Below are 26,960 nucleotides of genomic sequence, written 5' to 3'. Positions count from 1 at the left end.
CTTAAATCCTTCTTCAGGATGTTGAAATATGACTCAGAGGTAAACCTCCAACTACTTAATAGTGCTCCTCCAGAAGTACGGAAAAAAGATAAGATTTTTTTAAATGAAAGGTTCTTACATATTTGTTCCAAGTGCCTAATGACTCAATTGAAATTTTAAAAAATCCAGTTGCTTTCAGTCAGTGAATCACTAACAAGACATTCCAAATCACCTGAAAATAATGACAACTAAAAAAAAAAAGATCTTATTCTTCAGAGAGAAAAACCTTTTTAACATCAGTCATGCAATTATTAACTAAACAATCAATACAACTCACTGTAAAGAAAAATTATTTTATATATATATATACATGGTATGATTAGAGTTTAAAAGTCTAAACTTCAAATTTCAGAGATATATTATGCAGAATAACACATGAAGATAAATATAAAACTTCACATTAATATTATAAAGATTTCCAAGTACAGAAAAATAAATTATGAATTAGAGTTATGATCTGGCAACCCACTCCTGGGCATATAACCAGACAAAATCCTAATTCAAAAAGACACATGCACCTCTGTAGTCACAGCAAAACTATTCACAACAGTCAAGACATGGAAACAGTCTGAAAGTCCATCAATAGATGAATGGATAAAGAGATGTGGTACATATATACAATGGAATATTACTCAGCCACAAAAAAAAACCCAGAATGAAATAATGCCATCTGCAGCCATGGATAAGTCAGAAAGAGAAAGACAAATACCATATGACATTGCTTATATGTGGAATCTAAAATATGGTGCAAATGAATCCATCTACAAAACAGAAAACAGACTCACAGAACAGACTTGTGGTTGCCAAGGCGGAAGAGGATGGGAGAAGGATGACGTGGGAGGCTGGGGTTAGCAGATGTAAGCTTTTATATATGGAATGGGTAAATAGCAAGGTCCTACTGTATAACACAGAGAACTACATTCAATATCCTATGATATACCATAATGGAAAAGAATATTTTTTAAAAAGAATACGTATGTGTCTAGCTGAACCAGTATGTTGTAGAGCAGAAATTAACAGAGCACTGAAAATCAACTATACTTCAATTTTTTAAAAAACTGCCAAGAAGCAGACTATACAAAATTAAACAGGGTCCAAGTTTGTGAAATCCACTAAAAATTACATAGTTGACATAAGTTATTTATAAAATACACTGAAATTTCACCTTAAAATTGACTTCAAAGTTTAAAGGATGTCTCTCGATACACTGCAAGTTCTGGTTGCATAAAGGTATTTAGGGAACAAAAGGATTATCTACATCCAGGAACAGAGGTGAGAGAAATTCAAATAACAAGTGGGAGACTATCTTTTCCCTATATGTTGTTGCCTCTAAGAAATGCAATAAATTATTGAGTTACTGAAAAATAAACACTAAGATAATAATATACTCTTGCCTAAAGTCTGTTAAAATAATATTTATAATTATTTATTTAAATTTGTAAACAGAAACTAACAGTATTTGTATTTACTCAACTGATATTTGGTGAACTGGAAACAAGAGGCACAATGAAATTACAGTAGTAACAGGAAAAGGCACTTCTGCTTTTTGGAGAATGTCAGTTTTCATGAAAGAATCCAGGATTCAGGGACATACATCTTTGGGGCTCTCTTTGACTTTGGGGGTTGACAAGTAATATGTTTGTTGCAATAAATGTAAGTAACCAAAATATGCAAAGATAAACAGTCAAAAGGAAGAAAAAATTAAATAACCTGTAATCATAAGGTCCACAGATAAACATTTTTCTTTCCAAAGAATTTTTAATCACACAAAATATGTAATTATATAACAAAAAGGTGAAACATACCATTGTATAAACTGCATTTGTTTACATTTTGATGACAAATTGGAAAAGAAAATGGCGACCCACTCCAGTATTCTTGCCTGGAGAATCCCCACGGATGGAGAATCCTGGCGGGCTGCAGTCCATGGGGTCAGGGGAGTCGGACACTACTGAAGTGACTTAGTATCAGTTCAGTTCAGTTCAGTCGCTCAGTCGTGTCTGACTCTGCGACCCCATGAATGGCAGCACGCCAGGCCTCCCTGTTCATCACCATCTCCCGGAGCTCACTCAAACTCACGTCCATCGAGTCCGTGATGCCATCCAGCCATCTCATCCTCTGTTGTCCCCTTCTCCTCCTGCCCCCAATCCCTCCTGGCATCAGAGTCTTTTCCAGTGAGTCAACTCTTCACATGAGGTGGCCAAAGTACTGGAGTTTCAGCTTTAGCATCATTCCTTCCAAAGAAATCCCAGGGCTGATCTCCTTGCAGTCCAAGGGACTCTCAGGAGTCTTCTCCAACACCACAGTTTGAAAGCATCAATTCTTTGGTGCTCAGCCTTCTTCGCAGTCCAACTCTCACATCCATACATGACCACAGGAAAAACCATAGCCTTGACTAGATGGAGCTTAGTCGGCAAAGTAATGTCTCTGCTTTTGAATATGCTATCTACGTTGGTCATAACTTTTCTTCCAAGGAGTAAGCGTCTTTTAATTTCATGGCTGCAGTCACCACTTGCAGTGATTTTGGAGCACCCCAAAAATAAAGTCTGACACTGTTTCCACTGTTTCCCCATCTATTTCCCATGAAGTGATGGGACCGGACGCCATGATCTTCGTTTTCTGAATGTTGAGCTTTAAGCCAACTTTTTCACTCTCCTCTTTCACTTTCATCAAGAGGCTTTTGAGTTCCTCTTCACTTTCTGCCATAAGGGTGGTGTCATCTGCATATCTGAGGTTATTGATATTTCTCCTGGCAATCTTGATTCCAGCTTGTGCTTCCTCCAGCCCAGCGTTTCTCATGATGTACTCTGCATAGAAGTTAAATAAGCAGGGTGACAATATACAGCCTTGACGTACTGCTTTTCCTATTTGGAACCAGTCTGTTGTTCCATGTCCAGTTCTAACTGTTGCTTCCTGACTTAGTATAACACCGCATAAAACAAAGAGAATCTACTTGTTTAAAGCTTCTGATACTGCCGCTGCTGCTGTTCAATTAGTAAGTCACGTTCAACTCTTTGCACCTTCATGGACTATAGCCTGCCAGGTTCCTCTGTCCATAGGATTTTCCACGTGAAAATACTGGAGTGGGTAACCTTTCCCTTCTCCAGGGGATCTTCCTAACCCAGGGACTGAACCCAGGTCTCCTGCATTGGCATGGGGATTCTTTACCACTGAACCACCTGGGAAGCGTCTGATATACATTGCCAATCTGTCTTCCATAAAGACTGTTCAAAGATAAATTCTCACCAGCTGGAGGCAGGCCAGTACACACAGTCTATTTGCATGTTTTTCCTAGGCTTTCTCTCAGTGTAACTCTTCTCTCTTGGAATGTCCTTTTCCTCCTATTGCTACCTCTTGGTCCTTATAGGGACATTAAAAGAATAAAAATAAAAATTTCATCTCTATTCTTGCCTCCATTGTTTTACTGGTGCAAACTCTACCCCCTGGTAGGTCTCCATCATCACAGTGCCTCTTATGCTTGCTGACCAACTGTTTTCTGGAATGAAGAAAGACAGTGACGCATGGGAGGGACGTGCAGAAAAGGAACAAAGTCCTTGCTTCCTTCACAGAACAGAATCCCAGGGATCGAGGAGGATGACCGCCAAGCTCTATGTACTTAAGATGTACAACTCAACAGACTGTGCCACGTGTAGGAGATTAGCTAGTTTTTTCTCAGTCTAACTGCACCCCAGATTCTGGCATTAATCTGTCACCTTTGCATCTTGGTATGGTTATAAGACGTTCCTTCTGTTTTCAGGACTATTTTAATAAAAGATGAGTCAGGCTAAATTGGGGCTATTAGCTACATAAAATTTCAACTAGAAAAACTTCACACTGACTTTTGATTGGCAGCTGGTGGACTGATTTCTTGCCATCCCAAGAGAGAACTCAAAGTATCAGAAAACACTTCAGTACCAACAATTTACTCCAACAGAGATGAGAAGAAATTAGGGATCTGTCAGTCAGTTTCAATACAGAGAACCCAGAAGGTATTACTAAACTAGCAAGCTATTAAAAACAAACCACAACTTCAGAGATAAAAATCTAGTTGCCTTGCTCATTCACCACACGAAGAATCCGTGCCCCAGTAAAGTGATCTGAATTGCATGTGATGAGGAAGAAAATCAGCAGCAGAGTTGCCTTCTCCTTGGAAATCTTTTCCACAGTGAAGGCCATGAAATGTCTGGAAGTCTAAATACTCTTTGGACAACATGATGAAATATTGGTATTTCAAATTCTACCACATAAACTATAATTTTAGACAAAATTTTATACTTAATTAGTCTAAGTTTAAATTGCCATTAGGTGATGCTAGTGGTAAAGTACCCACCTGCCAGTGCAGGAGACATAAGAGACACGAGTCGGATCCCTGGGTTGGGAAGATCCCCTGGAAGAGGGCATGGCAACCCCCTCCAGTGTTCTTGCCTGGAGGATTCCATGGACAAAGCAGCCTGGAGAGCTACAGCCCATGGCGTCGCACAGAGGTGGACACGACTGAAGCGACTTAGCACATACACAGTGTTCAATTTATTTTAGGCTATAAAATAAAATATAAAACCATGACTATGACTACAAATGTTCAAAGAATAAAACAGCTAGAGAAGTAAATCAAAGAAGGCAATGGCACCCCACTCCAGTACTCTTGCCTGGAAAATCCATGAACGGAGGAGCCTGGTAGGCTGCGGTCTATGGGGTCGCTAAGAGTCAGACACGACTGAGCGACTTCACTTTCACTTTTTACTTTCATGCATTGGAGAAGGAAATGGCAACCCACTCCAGTGTTCTTGCCTGGAGAATCCCAGGGACGGGGGAGCCTGGTGGGCTGCCGTCTATGGGGTCGCACAGAGTCGGACACGACTGAAGCGACTTAGCAGCAGCAGCAGCAACACAAGTAAATACCATTTTTTGTTGGCAAGTTCTTCCTTTGATAACCCTTTGCACCTTCTTCATACGTGTTACCTGCCCACCTTAATGTTGGCTCTCTCTTGAATTTAAGAAAAATTTCAGAATGGAAAAACTGAAATTCCATCAGCTTCTTTTTTCCCACTAACTGTGAAGAGAACACTCTTATCCAGTGTTGGGGGTGGGTGGGTGGGTATAGCACCTCTGCCCAGGAAGGTGCACAGGGAACGTAACTTGAGAAGTAACAACACACTTGTGCCACATGCTTCAAGGTCCTGTAATTTTGGAGACATGAAAGGAGCTGAAAGAAACTGCTCTCCCTTAGGGAACAGAAACGTTTATCTGAACCGAGAACATTAAAATATATTTGGATGCATTCATTTATTTTTCTAAGAGGTAGAAATCATAACTGAATTTTTGTGGTGGTAAATTTAACCCACTTTAGCAATAAAAAGATGCCCAGAGGCTAGAAAGGCATTTATATCTCACCGTGAAGGGAATGCTTTTACAATAATTGGTTCCTATGATAATTTGGTATTTTCTATAAGGGAGCTTCTATATACTATTTACCTTTCTATCTCTCCCCCCACCAAAAAAAAAGCATGTACATATCTCAAAGTATTCTGAATATACAACTTTTACTCAAAAATACTTACATATGAGGCTACATAAAACTATCTTTAAGATCTCCTTCCAGCACTGAAAATTATATGCTGCCTCACTCCCACTCTTTCATAGCAAAATGTTATAAATTATAAACCATAGCTCAATTTGTAATTTCAAAATGTAAACATTCAAAAATAAGATTATGAAAGTTTTACCACTGCCTTTAAAAACTCTTCTTTAAAATCTGATGTACTGAACATAATTAATGTGCAATTCAAGTAAAAATATAATAGATATTGGTTTTTAAGCTTTAAAAAATGACTTTAGAATTATCAGAGATGATCAAAGGAACACATATATTTCAATTTTTCTCCCAATTTTACAACTTTAGAAAAAGAATTATGACTTCACTTAACACCTTCAGCATTTTTGAAAACAGTACATTCTAAATCTGTAACACATAAAGCTATATGAGTTCCAGAGGTGAGTTGCTTTAAGTTTATATTAAGTTTAAGACCATATTATCAGTAGCAGGACTGCTGACTTAATAAAATAGATGGTTCATATTAGAAAGAAATTGCCTAAATAATGTCAATAATCCATTCCTGAAAAATGGACACGTAGGAAAATGCACCAGGGAGCCTATTCCTCATCACTTTAGATGGGACAAATTACAAAGAACTGCACACCAATCTAGACCTCCCAATCAATTTCTTAAAATATAACTAAGACACAGTAGATTGCCTATGTATATTAGCAAGTGATGATGTTAGTATGTTGAACTCCTTTCCTGATCTCCCAACAATTAACATGATTCTTCACCGGTTGCTGTGTAGCAGAGGCCTGGCCTCCCTTGTCACCAGCAAAATCAAGATACAGATCCTTCTGATGCAGACCTTTTGAAATATTTACATGTGACTCTGGCATCCGGTCCCATCACTTCATGGCAAATAGATGGGGAAACAGTGGAAACAGTGGCTGACTTTATTTTGAGGGGCTCCAAAATCACTGCAAATGGTGATTGCAGCCATGAAATTAAAAGACGCTTACTCCTTGGAAGAAAAGTTATGACCAACCTAGACAGCATATTTAAAAGCAGAGACATTGCTTTGTCAACAAAGGTCCATCTAGTCAAGGCTATGGTTTTTCCAGTGGTCATGCATGGATGTGAGAGTTGGACTATAAAGAAAGCTGAGCACCGAAGAGTTGATGCTTTAGAACTGTGGTGTTGGAGAAGACTCTTGAGAGTCCCTTGGACTGCAAGGAGATCCAACCAGTCCATCCTAAAGGAGATCAGTCCTCGGTGTTCATCGGAATGACTGATGTTGAAGCTGAAACTCCAATACTTTGGCCACCTGATGCAAAGAGCTGACTCATTTGAAAAGATTCTGATTCTGGGAAAGATTGAGGGCAGAAGGAGAAGGGGACGACAGAGGATGAGATGGTTGGATGGCATCACCGACTCAATGGACATGCGTTTGGGTGAACTCCAGGAGTTGGTGATGGACAGCGAGGCCTGGCGTGCTGCGGTTCATGGGGTCACAAAGAGTCGGACATGACTGAGTGAGTGAACTGAACTGAACTGGCAGTCTAGTCCTTTCACTTGAAATATAGCTCAAGATTATTTTCACACACTGGTCTGTTAACAATTGAGTCTTGCAGGACATAGATATAAACCTTGCCTTTATCTAAATCAACTGAATCACTTGACTGAAACATACATGTATTCCACAACGTCTGGACAACAAACACTGAGAGGGGCTCTGCCAACAAAGACTGACCCAGGAGGATGCATCATTGCAAGCACACCTGTCAAACATCAGTCCAGACATTTTCAGCTGCAAGTAACAGAAGTCAATCCCAAAGTGGCTTAAACTTTAACCAAGGAACTTATTATCTCATCTAACAAGAAACCCAGAGGTTGACAACTGCCAAGCTAGTAAACAGCAGTGTCATCATGGACCAGGTGAAAGTGTGAAAGTGTTAGTTGCTCAGTCATGCCCGACTCTTTGTGACTCCATGAACTGTAGCCCACCAGGCTCCTCTGCCCATGGGATTCTCCAGGCAGGAATACTGGAGTGGGTTGCCATTCCCTTCTCCAGGAGATCTTCCCAACCCAGGGACTGAACCTGGGTCTCCTGCATTGCTGGCAGATTCTTCACCATCTGAGCCACGGGGAAGCTCATCAGTAAATAGATTAGTTCAGCAGTGTCATCACGGACCAGGAGGCTTCCACATTTTATTCTGCCAACATGTTCCCTCTGTCTCAGGCTTCCCCTCCTCAGCAAAGATAGCAACAATGGACATAAACGCATCAGGCATTTCATCGAGAAAAAACAGCTGCCAGGGGAGGGGTGGCTGTCTCTGCAGGGTCTGCCTATGAGCCCTTCAGGTCCAACTAGTGAGAATGGTCACAGGTGCCCAAGCTGGCAAGGTGGACTGGACCACTGTGACTGGCAGAGACAAATCGGAACTGCCCTCCCATGGCTGGAAGGAAGGCCAGTCTCTCTTGAAACACATGGCCACACAGAGGAAGGAGCATCCTTTGAGGTGTGGAAGAAGGGGGCATGGATTTGAGGCAGGCGAAACTGCTCTGAATACTTACTTTATTTTGCATTAATAACTAAAATTTGTAAAATTTAAGTCCAGGAGATGGGTGACGGAAGCCAAACAAAAGTATATTTTCAGTGGAAAATACCTTAATAGAAGTCATTACCAAGTTTTCTAACCAAGTACTAAGTGATTTAGAAGTTATTCCAAAACCTGTTTGGGGGTTTCCTTGGTGGTTCAGACAGTAAAGAATCCGCCTGCAATGCAGGAGACCCGCGTGTGATCCCTGGGTTGGGAAGATCCCCTGGAGAAGGTAACGGCACCCCACTCCAGCACTCTTGCCTGGAGAATCCCATGGACAGAGGAGCCTGGTAGGCTACAGTCCATGGGGTCCCAAAGAGTGAGACACGACTGAGCGACTAATACTTTCAAAACCTGTTACCAGTTTATGGATGGAGGATATATTTTATGGAAATCCTCATGCTGACTATCATGTAAGATACACAGCAGACAAGGGATCTGTATGGCTACCATCTAAGTGGCAAAACATTAAAAAGTTTAAATAACATTATAAAACAATGATATAGGAGCTGCTACGTGATTAAGAAGCAAATAAATGATGGGAGAAAATGTACACCATGAGACCAAAGACAGAGCTCTCTAGAGACCAAAAGGCAAGATTTCATGTGGGGATCTGACTGTAACAGGATACGGACAAAGTGGACCAGGCCGGGCGCTCTGCACAAAGGGGACACTGGGCCCTGAGCCTGGCAGCAGAAAAACATCCTGGTTCAAATAATGAGAGGTCCACGTAGAGGTAAACCAAGAGCAACCTGTCATTACTAGTTACTAATTATATATTTAAGATAACAAGTACAACATTCCCCAACCACAGTTTGGGATCTATACATATCCATTATCATTTGCCTATTTTTTTAGTTCTTTGAATGAAAAAAACCTAATTACATTACCATGTCCTGAAAGCATCCCTGGAAAAGTAAATATACTCACACTGAGTATATCTGACAGCATAAGACAGAGAAACAATGTCAAACTAACACACTGTCTGAGACCACCATGGTATAACCCATTCTATCAAACAGTTTTTTAAGTGTTTGATGTTACTGTTTTGTAATGTTACTTGACTTTCATTTTTGCACCTCTTGTGATATAGATTGTAACCTCCTTACAGACATCTCTTATCTGCTATGTATCTTACTAGTAGTAATTATTCCGTAATTTTTATTTAGCTGCTCAAAAATCATTGTTTTCTGAACCCAAATTAGTAAAAGTGGCCAATAAGATGTAACCTGTCTCTGACAAAAAAAAATCCCTAACATACCACAGCCCAAGTGGCTAGTAAACACTGGTATACCTAGCCATAGATAGAAAAGTCACTATTTAACCTTTTTAGGGTCACAGATCTTTGAGAAACTGATAAAATTCAGAGACCCTTCTCACCCAAAAATGCAAACAAAGTATTCTGCTTGTAATTTCAGGAGGCTTCCAGAGCACTCCACTCAGGCCTTCAAACTCATCATGGCTAAGACCCCCTAACACAGTGATAGCAACAAGGACAATCACTGATTGTCACAGTTATCAATTCCTTTAAGCAATCCATCAAACTATTTTAAGGGTTACAGTTTTCCTCTGGCGCTGCCAAGCATATTTTCAGCTTGTGTATCAGGAAATAATAGATGCCAGAAATAAAAATAAGTCATTTCATAAGTTTAGGGCTGAGCTATTTGACTTTGAATACTGTAAAAAATCTCAGAACAATGATGCTTTTAAGTCATTAATACTACCACGTAAAGCTTCAGTACAGTGTACTTAATACTTCTCATTAAAAATATCATACATACACATATATGCATGGCCATAAAAGTATATGCCATTGTTGATGGAAATACTGATAGCAGGCAATGAACCAGTTTCTAGCTTACTGATAACCAGAGTGTAGCAACATTTCTCAATTCTTTAATAACATCCCACTAGTTAACATACACTTTAAACATTTCGGCGCTCAGTGGATATGAATGGACTATCTGCTGGACTCCTCGCACAAGCATGCAGTGGCCTTCCAGGGTGAGTGGAAGAAAGACCTGTGGGTCACAGGGTGCTCACCATTCCCTTGCCTACAATCTACGGTAGTAACGATCACTGCATTCTCTCCAGCTGAGCCCAGAGAGGCTGGCTCGGAATCATTCTCCCTAGCATGTCGCTAAGCTCATCAGGATTAGCAAGTGAACTTCTTATTCTCACTTCTGTAAGTGAAGAAATCGGTGTGAAGTTTCCTCTCATTATTACAGTGATTCTAACAACAACATGAGGAAGCCATAATGCTATTAACTTTTTATACGGAGGGAAAATGAGGCTGAAAGGCTAAGGAGCCTGCTTGATCCACAGCAAGAAAATGATGGAACTTGGAATCTGAATATTATGGTTTCCAGTTCAGTACCTGGGTTTGGTCATCTGCAGAGGACAAAATGAAATAGTGGCTCACACAGAAGTTTATCCCTGTCTCGCAGAAAAGCAGTTCAAAGGCAAGCATAATGGGGCTGTTGCGGCAACTCCATGGTCTTTTAAGGACCCAGGCTCTTCCCCACTTATTCTTCATTTATCCTCACAATGCACTCTAGTCTTCATGATCCAAGATGGTGGCTTGTCCACCATCAAACCATCATATCCGTACTCCAGGGGCAGGAGAGAGATGGAAGGTACACACCAGCTGTGCTTTTAAAAGGTCCCATAAAACCTGCAGTACAACCTTCCTTCTTATATCACGTGGCCCAGAAATTTCATCAAAATTCCATATCCAACCACAAAATGGCCATGTGGCCAGATAAAACGCCACTAGCAAAGAAGTGGAGAGAAGCAGATATAGAAGGACAACTAGCAGCTTCTATTCCTATCTACTCCTACACTATGCTGAAACTAACAGATGTGGAGAAGGCGCAACTGGAAGTGTCTGAGAGAGTGACTGCAGCATGGCGGCCCCACACAATTCACTGGCTTATTGTCTCCTTGTCATATCCTGTCCACCCGGCATGTGTGTGTGTGCACACTGCCTCAGCGATGCATTCAAGAGGTGATCATTCTTTCCATTCAAAAACAATTCTCAACTGGATGAAATTATTAAATTAGCTCCATTTTTTAAAATTAACAAATTTCCAATAAAATAAAAACCCGAACAATACTTTACTGGTTTAAAATGGTCAGATATCTGATAGTTCATTACTGACAACAGGAGAGAATTCTAATGTCCCAGAATGGCACACAGGCCCATTGCAAATCCCAGTTCTAGACTCATTCCTCACCAGTGGCCCTGACATACCCTCTCTCCTGGAGAATTGCTTACTGGCCCTGAATATGTTCCAGATTCTTCTGAATGTACATACTTGACAGCCTTTCCCACCACCTGAAAATGTTTTGCTCTCCTGCCACACTTTATAAAAGAATTATTACAGTGATTCTCAATATTAGCCTGCATAAAAATCACCTGCAATGCTTTTTTTAAAAAATGCTGATTGTTAGGCTATAGTTACAAAGATTCTGTTTGACTAGCTATGGGTCAAGCCCATAAATCTGCCTTCTTTTTTAAACAAGGAGCAGAGTGCCCAGGACAGAAAAGTGCTCCAGAATGTTCACCTGATGACTACCACAACAAGAAAAGACCATCTTACACTAATTTAAGATGTTTTTCTTGTAGTATGAGTTTTAGTAACTTTATCAGATCTCCCAGGCTCCTGGGAGAATCAAAGTGAAGTATATTCTTGAAAGAACTCAATTCAGTGACTGAACAACAATATATAATGTAATATAGTGTTATTAACCAATGGATAAGCTCTAAATTTATGTACTAAATATGAAAAACAAAAACAACAGTTTAAAAAAAAGCTTTTCTTCTGGCTTAGTTTACTAGAGAATGCTATTTTGAGGTCCCACCATAATTCTATCATGATATAATGAAAGAAGACACATTCTCAGAAATTCACATTTGGAAAGATTAAATGTGTGACCTCAATAAGAACTCTTCCTTTCATAATATGCTTTGGCTGCATACAATGGGAAAAAACAGATACTGAATAAGACAACCACTTAAATATAAAACAATATAGCAACATTATTAAAATTACTAGCAAGACAATATTTAGGTTTTCCAACCCAATCTAAATTACTAGTACAAATTACAATGCTCATAAGTGTACATTCAACTTAGATTCTCATCCCCACTGTTTCCTTAACAGAATGAAATAAGAATAAACTTTAAGTGAAACTATCAAAGCTATTCATCACAATTTTTCAGTTAAAGTGGTCTCAGATGTGGAAGATATAACATTAGGAAAGCCTCTGAGTAAATGCTAGAGGAAACCCATTTATGGACTATGGTGAGCACACATGAATTTTTCTGCCTACTGAAGCTGTGCTGAAAAAGTGTCCTCCAGGAAACAGTACCACAGTAAACCAGTCAACTACCCCAAAGAGTGGACTAAAAATCTGACTGCCTGATGGCTTCAGTTCAAAGAAAAAATATATCAGAGTGGCTCTGAAGAGTTCATAGATGTTAATTTGTCAAATAAATTTACCTAAAGTTACTCTAGATTAGATACCCTATGGCCAAAGACAGTTATAAGCCACTTGGAATTCATGTCTGTATAATTAAGTTGACAAAATGCTTCTCAACTGCTTTACTGATTAAAAAAAAAGTCTTAAGTTTCTAAATATACTTAAGAAACCAATTTCATTCCTTAGAAATCTGAATCTTTCAGTTGTTTATTTAACGTTTGAAAAGATGTTCCACCTAGAAATTTTGTCGTTTTGTTTGTTTATGGCTCAACTGCAGTGGAAGAGAAACTGTAACTTTTGTACTTTTATGAGATCTTTTTCAAAGTGGTTTAACACATGATTTGATGGTGTCCATAAGGAAATTATAAAGACTGAACTGCAGTAGTTCTCAGCCTTGCACGCACACAAGAACTATCTGGGGAAACTCTGGGAAAAAAAGTCAGTGTCTGGACCAAACCCCATGTGTGTCTAATCAGAATGGAGGGATGAAGCCCCAGCACCAGGACTTTTGCAAACTGCCTCCTAATTCAAAAGAAGGTTAGACTCACTGAATTAGGGAGACAGATCCCTAACTTGCATTTGAGTCGGCTGAGTCTTCTGAGCCCTTTCTCACAACTCACAACTGATTGTGTGCCACAAAGGGGCCTGTGCTGCCTCTCAGCTCGGTGGCCATCTCTGCCCCGCCCCATGAAGCCCCCTCTCATCCTGCACCCTTCAGGAGACATGGCAGGGTGGTACATCCCACAGGGGTCAGCTTGGCCTCAACAGTTTCACCTCTGAATGCCACGAGATGAGCCAGAATTAGGAACCAACGAATGTGCAAATTCTGTTCATCCTTATCCATTATACACACAACTCATCATTTCTCAATGGGAAAATAAACAATTGCATTATGAGTTCAGTTGAAAATCCTGGCATACTTCCTTTAGAATTGAAAGGTCAAGAGAAAAAACCAGAAAGACTGCCAAGTAAATTCACTGCAATTTGACTTTTTCTGAAAAGCACAATACATGGGTAAGCAGATATTAATAGGGTCAGTTGCTTTTTTTTACCCATAAACACTTTTTTTGAAGATGTTATACTTCTCTTGTAAGGATGGGGAAACACAGGGTGAAAATCTGTTTAGTTTCTGTCACTGTTGTTTTCATTAAAGCCTTCAGTCCTATACAGAATCAAAGTGACTTACTGTCCCTTATTCTCTGGAATGTACATTTTTATTATACACCACTAGATTTCCACTTTTAAATAAAGCCAAGGGTACAGAGATGAAGACACTACCTAGAAAGTTCCACATAAAAATGTGACAGTTTAACTTTAGTGTGTATACATGGTTTCAATGATTCTCACCATGGGGAACTCAGCAGGAGACAATCTTAGAACTAACGCACTATTTCCCAAAACCTGATTTACCATTTAAACTGGTAAACAGAGGTGAGACTCAAGTACATACTTCAGTGTCAGTATTTAAAAGATGAAATCCAAGCTGGGGTGAATTACTAAACTGATTCTAAATTCAATCAGTTTTACAAAATAATTAGCTTAATGGGAGCTAGCAGTTCTTAGGCTATAGTTTTAAGAAGCACCTGCATATTCGGAAAAACACGATGAACTTTAGTTTTACTGTAACCCAAGCCCTTTAATCTCTTTAATGGTGTCTGCCCAATTTCATTTTGCCTGCTCCAAAGTTACATTCACTATTTGGTCACCAATGTTGGTGAACATACAATAATCCTTTCCACTTTATTTTCTGTGACTTTTTTTGGTTGCTGTTATTTTTCTTTTTTTCTATAATATAATAAGCTAATCCATGCCTTTGTCTTAGTTTTGGAAGGAATTTATGCCAACATCTAAGCAATAGATACTCTTTTTCTTAATTTAAAATAAGTGGTTGCATACTACAGTAGTAAATTTGTAATCAACCTAAAGATAATGTCTTAAAAGCACAATTAAACATGTCATAACAGAAGAAAACCCTGGTAATTACAAATAGTACCAGGCTTGCTGGGGTTTTAAACAGTAGTGTAAAGACCAGGAAAAACCGCCACCCAGTGGTACAAAAGAAAACTGCGATTTGTTTTTGTGTAAAATGAGTACCCTAGAGGATTACTTCAATTTCATTACTGAATGAACGAATAGTTATTACCTCCTTATGAGAATAGGAACTAGTTAAAGCGAAAGGATGTTTTTCCACCAGGCCTTTTTGTTTTTAATTTCCTTACTATTATTTAGCACACTCGACATTTTACAAAGGCTAAAAGCTTTGGAAACTCTAACAGGGAAAAAGCTTTCTGTCCAAAACTGAGCTGATTCTGTACAAGCAGCCCTAATATCCCTATTATCAATAAAAGAGCCTAGGCTCTGCTTTGACCCTGAGTTTCAAGTCATGGGGTGTTGACTTCAGCAACACCATCTAATAATTGTGACCTCAAACCTATTTGTATTAAGTTGGAAGGCATATCTAGAGGAAAAGGTATTGTCAAGGGGGGAAATATAGATAACTTATACCCTTAACAACATAATTTACTCTAACCTCTAACCTTTTTAGAAATACATTATAAAGGCCAAGTAAGATAACAGTCTAACAAATTATACAGAATCCATACTGATAAGAAGTTGTTGAGAAATCTGTATTCAGATCAAGAAGCAAGAGTTAGAACCAGACACGGAACAACAGACTGATTCCAAACTGGGAAAGGAGTATGTCAAGGTTGTATATTGTCACCCTGCTTATTTAACTTATATGCACAGTACCTCATGTGAAATGCTGGGCTGGATGAAGCACAGGCTGGAATCAAGATTGCAGGGAGAAATATCAATAACCTCAGATATGCAGATGACACCACCCTTATGGCAGAAAGTGAAGAAGAACTAAAAAGTCTCTTGATGAAAGTGAAAGAGGAGAGTGAAAAAGTTGGCTTAAAGCTCAACATTCAAAAAACTAAGATCATGGCATCTGGTCCCATCACTTCATGGGAACTAGATAGGGAAACAGTGGAAATAGTGTCAGACTTTATTTTCTTGGGTTCCAAAATCACTGCAGACAGTGACTGCAGCCATGGAATTAAAAGTTGCTTGCTTCTTCAAAGAAAAACTGTGACCAACCTAGACAGCATATTAAAAAGCAGAGACATTAGCTTGCCAACAAAGGTCCGTCTAGTCAAAGCCATGGTTTTTCCAGTGGTCATGTATGGATGTGAGAGTTGGACTATAAAGAAAGCTGAGTGCCGAAGAATTGATGCTTTTGAACTGTGGTGTTGGAGAAGACTCTTGAGAGTCCCTTGGACTGCAAGGAGATACAACCAGTCCATCCTAAAGGAGATCACTCCTGGGTGTTCATTGGAAGGACTGATGTTGAAGCTGAAACTCCAATACTATGGCCACCTGATGCAAAGAACTGACTCATCTGAAAAGACTCTAATGCTGAGAAAAATTGAGGGCAGGAGAAGGGAACAACAGAGGATGAGATGGTTGGATGGCATCACCAACTCAATGGACTTGAGTTTCGGTAAACTCCGGGAGTTGGTGATGGACAGGGAGTCCTGGCGTGCTGCGGTTCATGGGGTTGCAAAGAGTCAGACACGACTGAGCAAGTGAAATGAACTGAAGAAGTTGGTAAAGATATAATCTAAGTCTTCACTTAGTTGTATCATTTATAAGTTAATAAACACACAAGAACACGTACATACAATTATCTTCCTGCAATGTATCTACTGCACAAAAGGACCAAGCAAGATGTGTGGACACATGATAATCAAAACACATATGCCAAAGGCCAGAGTCATGTTGATAAAAGTAGTTCATAGCTATCATTTGACCTATGTGATATTTTCAGAATTTTTTACACATACATAGAGCAGGCTCTGAGAGCAAAAGTAGATACTATATAAGTTAATGTACAACCATATGATAAAAAGAACTTGGGACAGACCAGTTTCTAAAAACAGATTACCATCCTATTTTTTAAGATAATTAACTATATTCCAAATAATCTATCCTGACTTTTACTGGTCAATTCTCAGTTAAGGCTTTAACCGTGGAAGGATATTTCACTAACTCAACAGTGTATAGTTGTCCCTAGGTTTCTGCAGTACCCTTACTAAAATCTGCAGTGGCTCACCAAGTTCCTTAAATAAAACAGTGCAATATTTGCATATAACCTATGCATACCCTCCTGTATACTTTAAATTACTTATCACACCTGATACAATATAAATGCCATGTAAACAGTTGCTAGACACATGGCAAATTTAAGTTTTGCTTTTGCTGGATCACTCTGGATTTTTTTCTTTCAATATTTTCAATCTGCAGTTGGTTGAATTCATAAATGCAGAACTTTGTGGACATAGCTGACTATATCTTCCAATCTCAACTTCATTAAGGAGAGTATAGTTTACTGTAATATTTTTAAGTATTTAAAATATTAAATAGTGGAGAGTCTGAGGCAGCCAAAATTAAAGCCAAATTTATGTATAATACAAGCAACCCTCTTTTATTTAAAAAAAAAAAAAGAAAACAAAAAAGCATAGCACTTTGCATTTTAAAAATTAATTGTCTAGGGAACTCAGGGAAAGTTAAACTGACAGATATTTATACTTCTCTGGCATTTAATCCTGTTCTCCTTTGTACTATTTTTTAATCCCATTCAATAATAAAGTTAGTTAAGGAATATTTTAAAATTATTGAACACAATTTAAATTTTTTAAAAGAGCTTAAAATGTCACTACTGTCTGAAAATTTTAAATGATAATATGACTTAAAAAAGATGGCTAGCTTAGTGGTTAAGAGGACAGGCTCTGAAGTTAGAAGGTCTGGGCTAATTCCAGATCTGGCCCATGTAAGCTGATGCAATTTTTCAGGTCCTCTTCTGTATATGGGGGCTTCCCAGGTGGCGCTAGTGGTAAAGAACCAGCCTGCCAATGCAGGAGACATAAGAGATATGGGTTTGATCCACCGGAGAAGGCATAGCAACCCACTCCGATATTCTTGCCTGGGAAATCTCATGGACAGAGAGCCTGGCAGGCCACATTCCATAGCATCGCAGAGAGCTGGACATGACTGAAGCAACTTAGCATGCACTGTATATGTAGATAACATGACCACCCCACTCAAAGTGCTCTCCTAAGCATATTACACACATTAACTCAATAACCCCCTCAACAACCCTATTGTTATCATGCTCGTTTTCTAAATAAGCTAAACGATACCTGGGAGGTTTTGTAACTTCCCTAAATGGTGAAGGGTGGCAGATATACCAACCCAAAATATGCCACTTTAGCATAAAGATTATTCTGAGCTAAACTTGAAAAAACAGCAGGTGCAAGAAGGGCACTCTGTCCTCCCCTTTTCTTCCTGAAAGCAGGAGATAAAAAGAAAACAAAACAAAACAAAACTTTCTGGAAGATTCTAGGAGGAAAAAAAATCACAGAACAGTAGTAACCCAAGGATTTTTCATGGAAAATGGTGGAGGGGTTGGAGCTTTACTCCTGGGGAAAAAAAATGGCACTAAACCGAGATAAGCATCAGTAGACATGGCAGCTGAAGGACCAGGAGGCCTCAGTCAACGTGTGGGGGTCTGCTGTTGCTTGGATCATTTGAACAAGGGTGTGGGGTCCAGCTGCACCTGGAATTAAATTGCAGTCCTGAGCCTGGGGCAGGGTGGTGCCTCACTGTGACCGCTCAACCACAGGACAAGTGGTGCAGGAGCTAAATCCCACTCAGTCCAAGATGGCCCTGCAAAAACTCCCTCAACATACAGTGTGTCAGCTAATGGGAAAAGGCACCGTTCGAGCTGAGAGGTATCAGATGGGGCAGCTGGTCTGTGAAACCATACTAGGGGAAGTAATGGCTGGAGATTCCCTCAAGAAGCAGCAAATCTTGGCATTTCTGTCTTCTGAGCCTCTGTTAAAGACCACTACTTAAACTACTCTTTCTTAGAAAGGCAGGGTCCACAACAGAAGCTTCACCAGCTGGGGGCAGAAACCCCTGCTGGGCTAGTTATAAGACAGGCAGTGAAATATCTTCAAGCTACCAGCTACCAGACACTGGAGGAGATTTTAGCAACAGCAGCCCCAGCAGCTTTTTCAGCTGTGGTTAAAACTTGTCTCTGCGATGCTGCAAGTGGCAGGCCACAGAAGAAGGCAAGACGGATCAAGAATTCTCCAAGTACAGCTGCAGAAGCTGTGTGTGCTCGCAGACACGTCAGTGCACTATTTCTAATCGTGAGACAACAGGAAAACACAGCTCTCTGCATGTGCATTAAAGCCGTGTGCTAAGTCACTTGGGCTGTGTCACTCCATGGGACCCCACAGACTGTAGCCCACCAGGCTCCTCTGTCCATGGGGGTTCTCCAGCCAAGAATACTGGAGCAGGCTGCATGCCTTTCTCCAGGCTACAGAGGTGTTCTAAAACAAGAAATACAGAGCAGAGTTTGGAGAACTAGGCATTGCTAGAGCAAATTTCTGAAAGAACTGACTGTGAAACTCCTGAAGAGGCAGAAACATCACAGGAGACCAGAGGCACCCCTGAAGTTTCTTCCGTTAGTTGAGCTAATTCGGCAGGTAAGAAGGAAGCAAGGCTGGCAGCACTGGAAACAGAAGCGGGGGAAGCCAAAGCACCATTTCCTGACACTGTAAAAAGGGCCAGAGAAGCGGCTGGGCTGGTGGCTCCACTTCACCCCTGTCCGGAGGCTCCCCAGAAAACCACCAACCCTGATCAGGCTACTTGGCCCCAGATGCAGCGGATCTGGTCAGAGAGAAAACAGCTCTCACCACTCTCACCTACGGCCCCTGTTCCAGGCCCCAGGAAGCAGATCCAGGAAACCCAGAGGCCTACCAGAACATGACTGTGGAAAAGACAGGATACTTTATGGTAGCATTTAACTACAAGGAAAACTCTCCTCTGATCTCCCAGAGATTAACACCAAGAAGTGGAAGAGGGACAGAGGGGTAAAACCCCCATGTCCTTACTGCAAGAGACCAGGTCCTGAAGAGAAGTGCTGAAGAGGCAGAGATCCACCCACCCATTCTGGATGTGTGGGTCAGAGGTGTGGGGTGAGCCTGGCTCTTAGATGGTCTAACCTAAAAGTTCAACATAACCTGCAAACCCAAAAAGCCATCTTCCACTTGTCAGGACACACAGAGCCTCTGCCAATGGCAGGGGACCTCGGGCTGACTAGGCCAAGATACAGAGAAAAGAGGTAGGGAACCAGAATCTACAAAGGGAGACCCTGAGAAATACTGTCAAGAGCAAACACTCTTTGAGTTCATGCAAATCCTCAGCTAAGGAGCTGACTCTGGCAGAAGGAAATCCAGGTAGAAGAGGACGGGTGTCCCAAGAGGACACTGGGTTTTAGTTCCTCCTCAGTGCCCTATGAGAAGACAACTGCTGGGAAGAATTAGCCAAAGACTGCCAATCTCTCCTTTGGGATTGGCAAATGACATGAAGGAAATGTCATGTTTCAGAACTCCCCTTGGGAAGAGCATAATATGTGGTTGAAAGGAATATTTTTTGAAGCCACTAAAATCTTAACAACTAGCAGGTATTAATCTTATACTAGAAAATAAACTAGTCTTAAGATTCAAGAGACACTATTTAACATATTTAGATTTTAAAGTGTACTTCAAAGCTACCGATGGGAATGTAAACTGGTGTAGCCACTATGCAAAACAGTAGGGAGGTTCCTTGAAACACTGAAAATGAGCTGCCATATGATCGAGCAATCCCACTCCTGGGTATATAGCTGCAAAAAAATGAAAACACTAATTCAGAAAGATACATGTACCCTAAAGCTCACAGGAGCACCATCTATAATAGCCAAGACAAGAGAAAACCCAAGTACTTACCAACACACGACTAGATTAAGAAGATGCAATGCGTGCATGTGTGTGCACGCACACACACACACACACACACAAGAATAAAAAGCCATAAAAAAGAATGACATTCTGCAACAACATGGATGGGCCCAGAGAGCATTATGTTTAGTGAAATAAATCACAGAAAGACAAATACTGGACGACATCACTTACATGTGGAATCACAAAAATAATACAAGTGAAGCATGTGCAAAATGGGAACAGACTCACAGATACAGAAAACAAACTAGCGGTCACCAAAAGGGAGAGGGAAGGGCAAGTTAGGGGTACGGGATTAAGAGATACAGGCTACGACATATAAGAAGAGATAAGCAACAGGGATGTACTGTACAGCACAATTATAGCCATTACGCTATAACAGTTCTTATCTTATAATAATTTTATTGGCACTTAATCTGCGAAAATATTCAATCACTATGTTGTACCCCTGAAAGTTAATATTGTAAATCAACTCTACTTAAATAAAAAAAAATAAACGTACCTCATTCAGCAACTATTTACTCGATGCCTAATTTAATTTCAGAAGCTGAGTCTGAGTGAACTCCGGGAGATGGTGACGGACAGGGAGGCCTGGCGTGCTGTGATTCACGGGGTCGCAAAGAGTTGGACACCACTGAGCAACTGAACTAAACTGAACTGAAGCCCTGTTTCTTCAACCAGAATTTGAACTTATCAAGAATTCTTCAGGACTTCTGGCTTTTCATAATTAAAAAGGTTGACTTGCTTGCTGGATAGAAAAAATGGGATGATTTTATAAATTGAACGTGAAGGACATATCCAAACTGATATACAAGAAAAGTCTGAAATGATGACAATATTTCAAGTGATTAATGAACCATGTTTTTCTAGATTTCATATACATCAACTAATTCTGGAATTTGTAGAAAATATTCAAAAATCAATCATATAACTTTTCAAGTAATCTTTTAAAGCAAAAGTCATTCATCTAATAATGTGGCTTCAATCCCTGGGTCGGGAAGCTCCCTGGGAGAAGGGAATGGCCACCCACTCCAGTACTCTCGCCTGGAGAATCCCATGGACAGAGGAGCCTGGTGGGCTACAGTCCAGGGGGTCGCAGGGAGTCAGACACGACTGTAAACAACAAAGTTGGAAAACACTCACCTAAAAGGACAAAGCCGTCTGCCTCTGTCTCAGGTACTGACGGCTTCTTAGATTCCGGAGGCTTTCTGAAGAAGTGAAACATTGCTGCTTCTGCCGTCACCTGAAAGAGAAGAAACATCGTATTATGTGAAACTCAGATGAAATTTTCACCCTTCTTACTAAAAATCCAAATGTAAAGAGATCACAATAAGGGCTTTTAGGAATTCTATCCCCAAACTTAAGAACATGAGCCCTCTTTAGGTAACAGAAGTATCAGAGGGCAAAACCAGAACATCGGGAGCATGGACTTCCAGTTTGACATCCTGTGTGCCTTGAATCCTGCAACCTCTCTCGACTTCTGAACATGTAGGAAAAAATCCGAGAAATCACTACAAGTAAAACTAAAATCAACAGATAACACCAAGTCTAAAAGGATCCCATTAACAATTAACTGGACACTGGATTGAGGAAAGGAAAAAAAAAAAAAAGAAACACCTCTCCAGATTTCTTATCATGCCGCGTGACACTGAGGGCAGCTGAGGAAAGAAAAGAAGGCACTACACACACCCTCCAGAGCTGGTTTTCTGATTCAGACACTCAAGGCTCTATTCATGGAAAAACTGCAGCCAGATTTAAATCCCTATCAGGCAAATATCTGTACTGGTGAGATTATTGTACACTGCCCCCTACACACACACACGCACACGCGCACACACACACGCGCGCCCTCTCTCCTCTTTGTCCTTCCATCTTTGCACATTCCAATGCCAAAGAAAGGCAACGCCAAAGAATGCTCAAACTACCGCACAATTACACTCATCTCACACGCTAGTAATGTTTAAAGTTCTCCAAGCCAGGCTTCACCAATACGTGAACCATGAACTTCCAGATGTCCAAGCTGGTTTTAGAAAAGGCAGAGGAACCAGAGATCAAACTGCCAACATTCGCTGGATCATCCAAAAACCAAGAGAGTTCCAGACAAACATCTATTTCTGCTTTATGGGCTATGCCAAAGCTTTTGACTGTGTAGATCACAATCAACTGTGGAAAATTCTTCAAGAGATGGGCATACCAGACCACCTGACCTGCCTCTTGAGAAACCTGTATGCAGGTCAGGAAGCAACAGTTAGAACTGGACATGGAACAACAGACTGGTTCCAAATAGGAAAAGGAGTACGTCAAGGCTGTATATTGTCACCCTGCTTATTTAACTTATATGCAGAGTACATCATGAGAAACGCTGGGCTGGAGGAAGTACAAGCTGGAATCAAGATTGTCGGGAGAAACATCAATAACCTCAGATATGCAGATGACACCACCCTTATGGCAGAAAGTGAAGAAGAACTAAAAAGCCTCTTGATGAAAGTGAAAGAGGAGAGTGAAAAGTTGGCTTAAAGCTCAATATTCAGAAAACTAAGATCATGGTATCTGGTCCCATCACTTCATGGCAAACAGACTGAGAAACAGTGGGTGACTTTATTTTTCTGGGCTCCAAAATCACTGCAGATGGCGATTGCAGCCATGAAATTAAAAGATGCTTATTGCTTGGAAGGAAAGTTATGACCAACCTAGATAGCATATTTAAAAGCAGAGACATTACTTTGCCGACTAAGCTCCATCTAGTCAAGGCTACGGTTTTTCCAGTGGTCATGTATGGATGTGAGATTTGGACTGTGAAGAAAGCTGAGCGCCGAAGAATTGATGCTTTTGAACTGTGGTGTTGGAGAAGACTCTTGAGAGTCCCTTGGACTGCAAGGAGATCCAACCAGTCCATCCTAAAGGAGACCAGTCATGGGTGTTCATTGGAAGGACTGATGCTGAAGCTGAAACTCCAATGTTTTGGCCACCTGATGCGAAGAGCTGACTATTTGAAAAGATCCTGATGCTGGGAAAGATTGAAGGCAGGAGGAGAAGGGGATGACAGAGGATGAGATGGTTGGATGGCATCACTGACTCAATGGACATGGGTTTGGGTAAACTCTGGGAGTTGGTGATGGACAGGGAGAACTGGTGTGCTGCAGTTCATGGGGTTGCAAAGAGTTGGACATGACTGAGTGACTGGACTGGACTGAACTTTGTACATTCAGCTTTATATATTTGGGTAGGGCAACAACTCCTAGAAAACAACTGGGGGATGCTAAAGGGAGTTGAGGAGAACATGTACCATTCTGAGGACAGTCCCTATTAGTAAAGCAACACAAGAGACAGCAAAGCAGAATTCCTGGTGGCATCAAGTGCCCCACATTCCAGTTTCATATATTCTGGCCATATCAGAATATCCAAGGCCAAACTTGCCTAGTGTAACAGGCAAGGTCGGCTTGGAGTACAAAATGAAGCAGGGCAAAGGCTAACAGAGTTTTGCCAAGAGAATGAACTGGTCATAGCAAACACTCTCTTCCGATAACACAAGAGATGACTCTACACATAAACATCACTGATGGTCAATACTGAAATCAGATTGATTATATTCTTTGCAACCAAAGATGGAGAGGCTCTATACAAACAGCAAAGACAAGACCAGGAACTGACTGTGGCTCAGATCATGAGTTCCTTATTGCCACATTCAGACCTAAATTGAAGAAAGTAGGGAAAACCACTAGGCCATTTAAGTATGACCTAAATCAAATCTCTTATGATTATACACTGGAAGTGACAAATAGATTCAAGGGATTAGATCTGATAGAGTGCCTGAAGAACTATATGAGGTTTGTAACACTGTGCAGGAGACAGTGATCAAAACCTCCCCCAAAAAAGAAATGCAAAAAAGCAAAATGGTTGTCTGAGGAGGCCTTACAAATAGCTGAGAAAAGAAGAGAAGCAAAAGGCAAAGGAGAAAAGAAAAAATATACCCACTGAATGCAGAGTTCCAAAGAACAGCAAGGAGAGATAAGAAAGCCTTCCTAAGTGAACAATGCAAAGAAACAGAGGAAAACTATATAATGAAAACAACAGAGGAAAACAATGGGAAAGAATAGAGAGCTCTTCAAGGAGGAGATACTCAGGGAACATTTCATCCAAAGATGGGCACAATAAGGACAGAATGGACCTAACAGAAGAAGAAGATATTAAGAAGTGGCAAGAATACACAGAAGAACTATACAAAAAAGATCTTAATGACCTGGATAACCACAATGGTGTGCTCACTCACCTAGAGCCAGGCATCCAAGACTGCAAAGTCAAGTGGGCCTTAGGAAGCATCACTACGAACAAAGCTAGTGGAGGTGATGGAATTCCAGTTGAGCTATTCCAAATCCTCAAAGATGATGCTTTGAAAGTGCTGCACTCAATATGCCAGCAAATTTGGAAAACTCAGCAGTGGCCACAGGACTGGAAAAGGTCAGTTTGCATCCTAATCTCTTAGAAGGGCAATGCCAAAGAATGTTCAAACTGCTGCACAAATGCACTCATTTCACAAGCTAGCAAGACCATGCTCAAAATACTCCAAGCTAGGCTTCAACAGTACATGAACTGAGAACCTCCAGATGTACAAGCTGGATTTAGAAAAGGCAGTGGAACCAGTGATTAAATTGCCAATATCCTCTGGATTATAGAAAAAGCAAGGGAAATCCAGAGAAACATCTACTTCTGCTTCACTGATTACACTAAAGCCTTTGACTGTGTGGATCACAACAAGCTTTGGAAAATTCTTCAAGAGATGGGAATACCAGAACACCTTACCTGCCTCCTAAGAAACCTGTATGCAGGACAAGAAGCAACATTAGAAGCCGACATGGAACAATGGACTGGTTCAAAATTGTGAAAAGATTACATAGAGGCTGTATACTGTCACTCTGCTTATTAACTTATATGCAGAGTACATCATGTGAAATGCCAGGCTGGATGAAGCACAAGCTAGAATCAAGATTGCTGGGAGAAATATCAATCACTTCACATATGCAGATGACATCACCCTTATGGGAGAAAGTGAAGAACTAAAGAGCCTTTCAATGAAGGTGAAAGAGGAGAGTGAAAAAGCTGGCTTAAAATTCAACATTCAAAAAATGAAGAACATGGTATCTGATCCCATCACTTCATTGTAAATAGATGGGGAAACAGTGACAGACTTTATTTTCTTGGGCTCCATAATCACTGCAGATGGTGACTGCAGCCATGAAATTAAAAGACGCTTACTCCGTGGAAGAAAAGCTATGACCAACTTAGACAATGCACTGAAAAGCAGAGACATTACTTTTCTGACAAAGGCCGTCTAGTCAAGGCTACGGTTTTTTCTGTGGTCATGTGTGGATGTGAGAGTTGGACTGAAGAAAGCTGAGTGCTGAAGAATTGATGCTTTTGAACTGTGGTGTTGGAGAAGACTCTTGAGAGCCCCTTGGACTGCAAGGAGATCCAACCAGTCCATCCTAAAGGAGATCAGTCCTGAATATTCATTATAAGGACTGATGCAGAAGCTGAAACTCCAATACTTGGGCCACCTGATGTGAAGAACTGACTCCCGGGAAAAGACCCTGATGCTGGGAAAAGATTGAAGGCAAAAGAAGAGGATACAGAGGACAAGATGGTTGGATGATATCACCGACTCAAAGGACATGAGTTTGAGCAAACTCAGGGAGACAGTGAAGGACAGGGCAGCCTGGCGTGCTGCAGTCCATGGGGTCACGAAGACTGAGTGAGTGAGCAACAACAAAACCAGAACATCGAGCAGGGAGGGTAAGTCAAGATTTTATCTGGTCAAACGCCTTCTAGAAACTGAAATTTGTTTGGGTACTTGTGTAGGTCAACCTGCCCTGAGTTGTAGATCAGAGTAGATGGTAAAGGAGTCAGTTTGTTGGAAACATATCTGGCAGGTTTCACTTTCTAAAATTAAAAAAAAAAAAATGGAGAAGAAACCAAGCTGTGTGAAAAAGAAAATATTTCAGTAAAGGAAAAGGAAGAGCCTAGGAAATCTGCAAAGACAGAGCTTACTGGATATAATGATGGAGAGATAAGAAAAGTCTGGAAAAAGTTTGGCATCCTCAAAACAGTATAAGGAGACATGGCCTTTAAATCTGGCAAAAAGAAAAAACAAGATTAAATGGAAAAGCAACAGGAAAAGATGAAAAGACAAGGAATGAGATTAAAAAAAAAAAAACTAAATAAGATAAAAAAGAAACTGATTCAAGAAAAAAATGATATCAGAAAAGAACTGACTGGCTTATAGGCAGAAATGTAAGAAAATAAAGTTCATGCAAAGACTTAAAAGGTTGGAAGAAGCAACTAAGTTCTCAACCCGAACAGCTAAAACTAAAACAGAGAATGCCTCTGAAGGAAGAGCAGATAACTAAAATTCAGTCTTGGTAAGGGACAAGTCAAGGATATAATCAT

General features: G+C 40.5%; 1 protein-coding gene across 1 annotated transcript in view; it reads right to left on the bottom strand.

The window, feature by feature from the left end:
• The window catches only part of UMAD1 (UBAP1-MVB12-associated (UMA) domain containing 1), a 256,471-nt gene that overhangs the window by 196,174 nt on the left and 33,337 nt on the right, over positions 1–26,960 (bottom strand). Inside the window, exon 2 of the mRNA XM_040260508.1 lies at positions 21,660–21,759. Coding sequence (XP_040116442.1) covers positions 21,660–21,741 — 82 coding nt within the window. The 5' untranslated portion in view covers positions 21,742–21,759. The remainder of the gene's footprint in view (positions 1–21,659; positions 21,760–26,960) is intronic.

This window comes from Oryx dammah, unplaced genomic scaffold (genome assembly GCF_014754425.2).
Source record: "Oryx dammah isolate SB20612 unplaced genomic scaffold, SCBI_Odam_1.1 HiC_scaffold_18, whole genome shotgun sequence".
Taxonomy (NCBI): Eukaryota; Metazoa; Chordata; class Mammalia; order Artiodactyla; family Bovidae; genus Oryx; species Oryx dammah.
The sequence above is the reverse complement of the archived record's forward strand: the minus strand, read 5'-3'. Positions and strand labels throughout refer to the sequence as shown.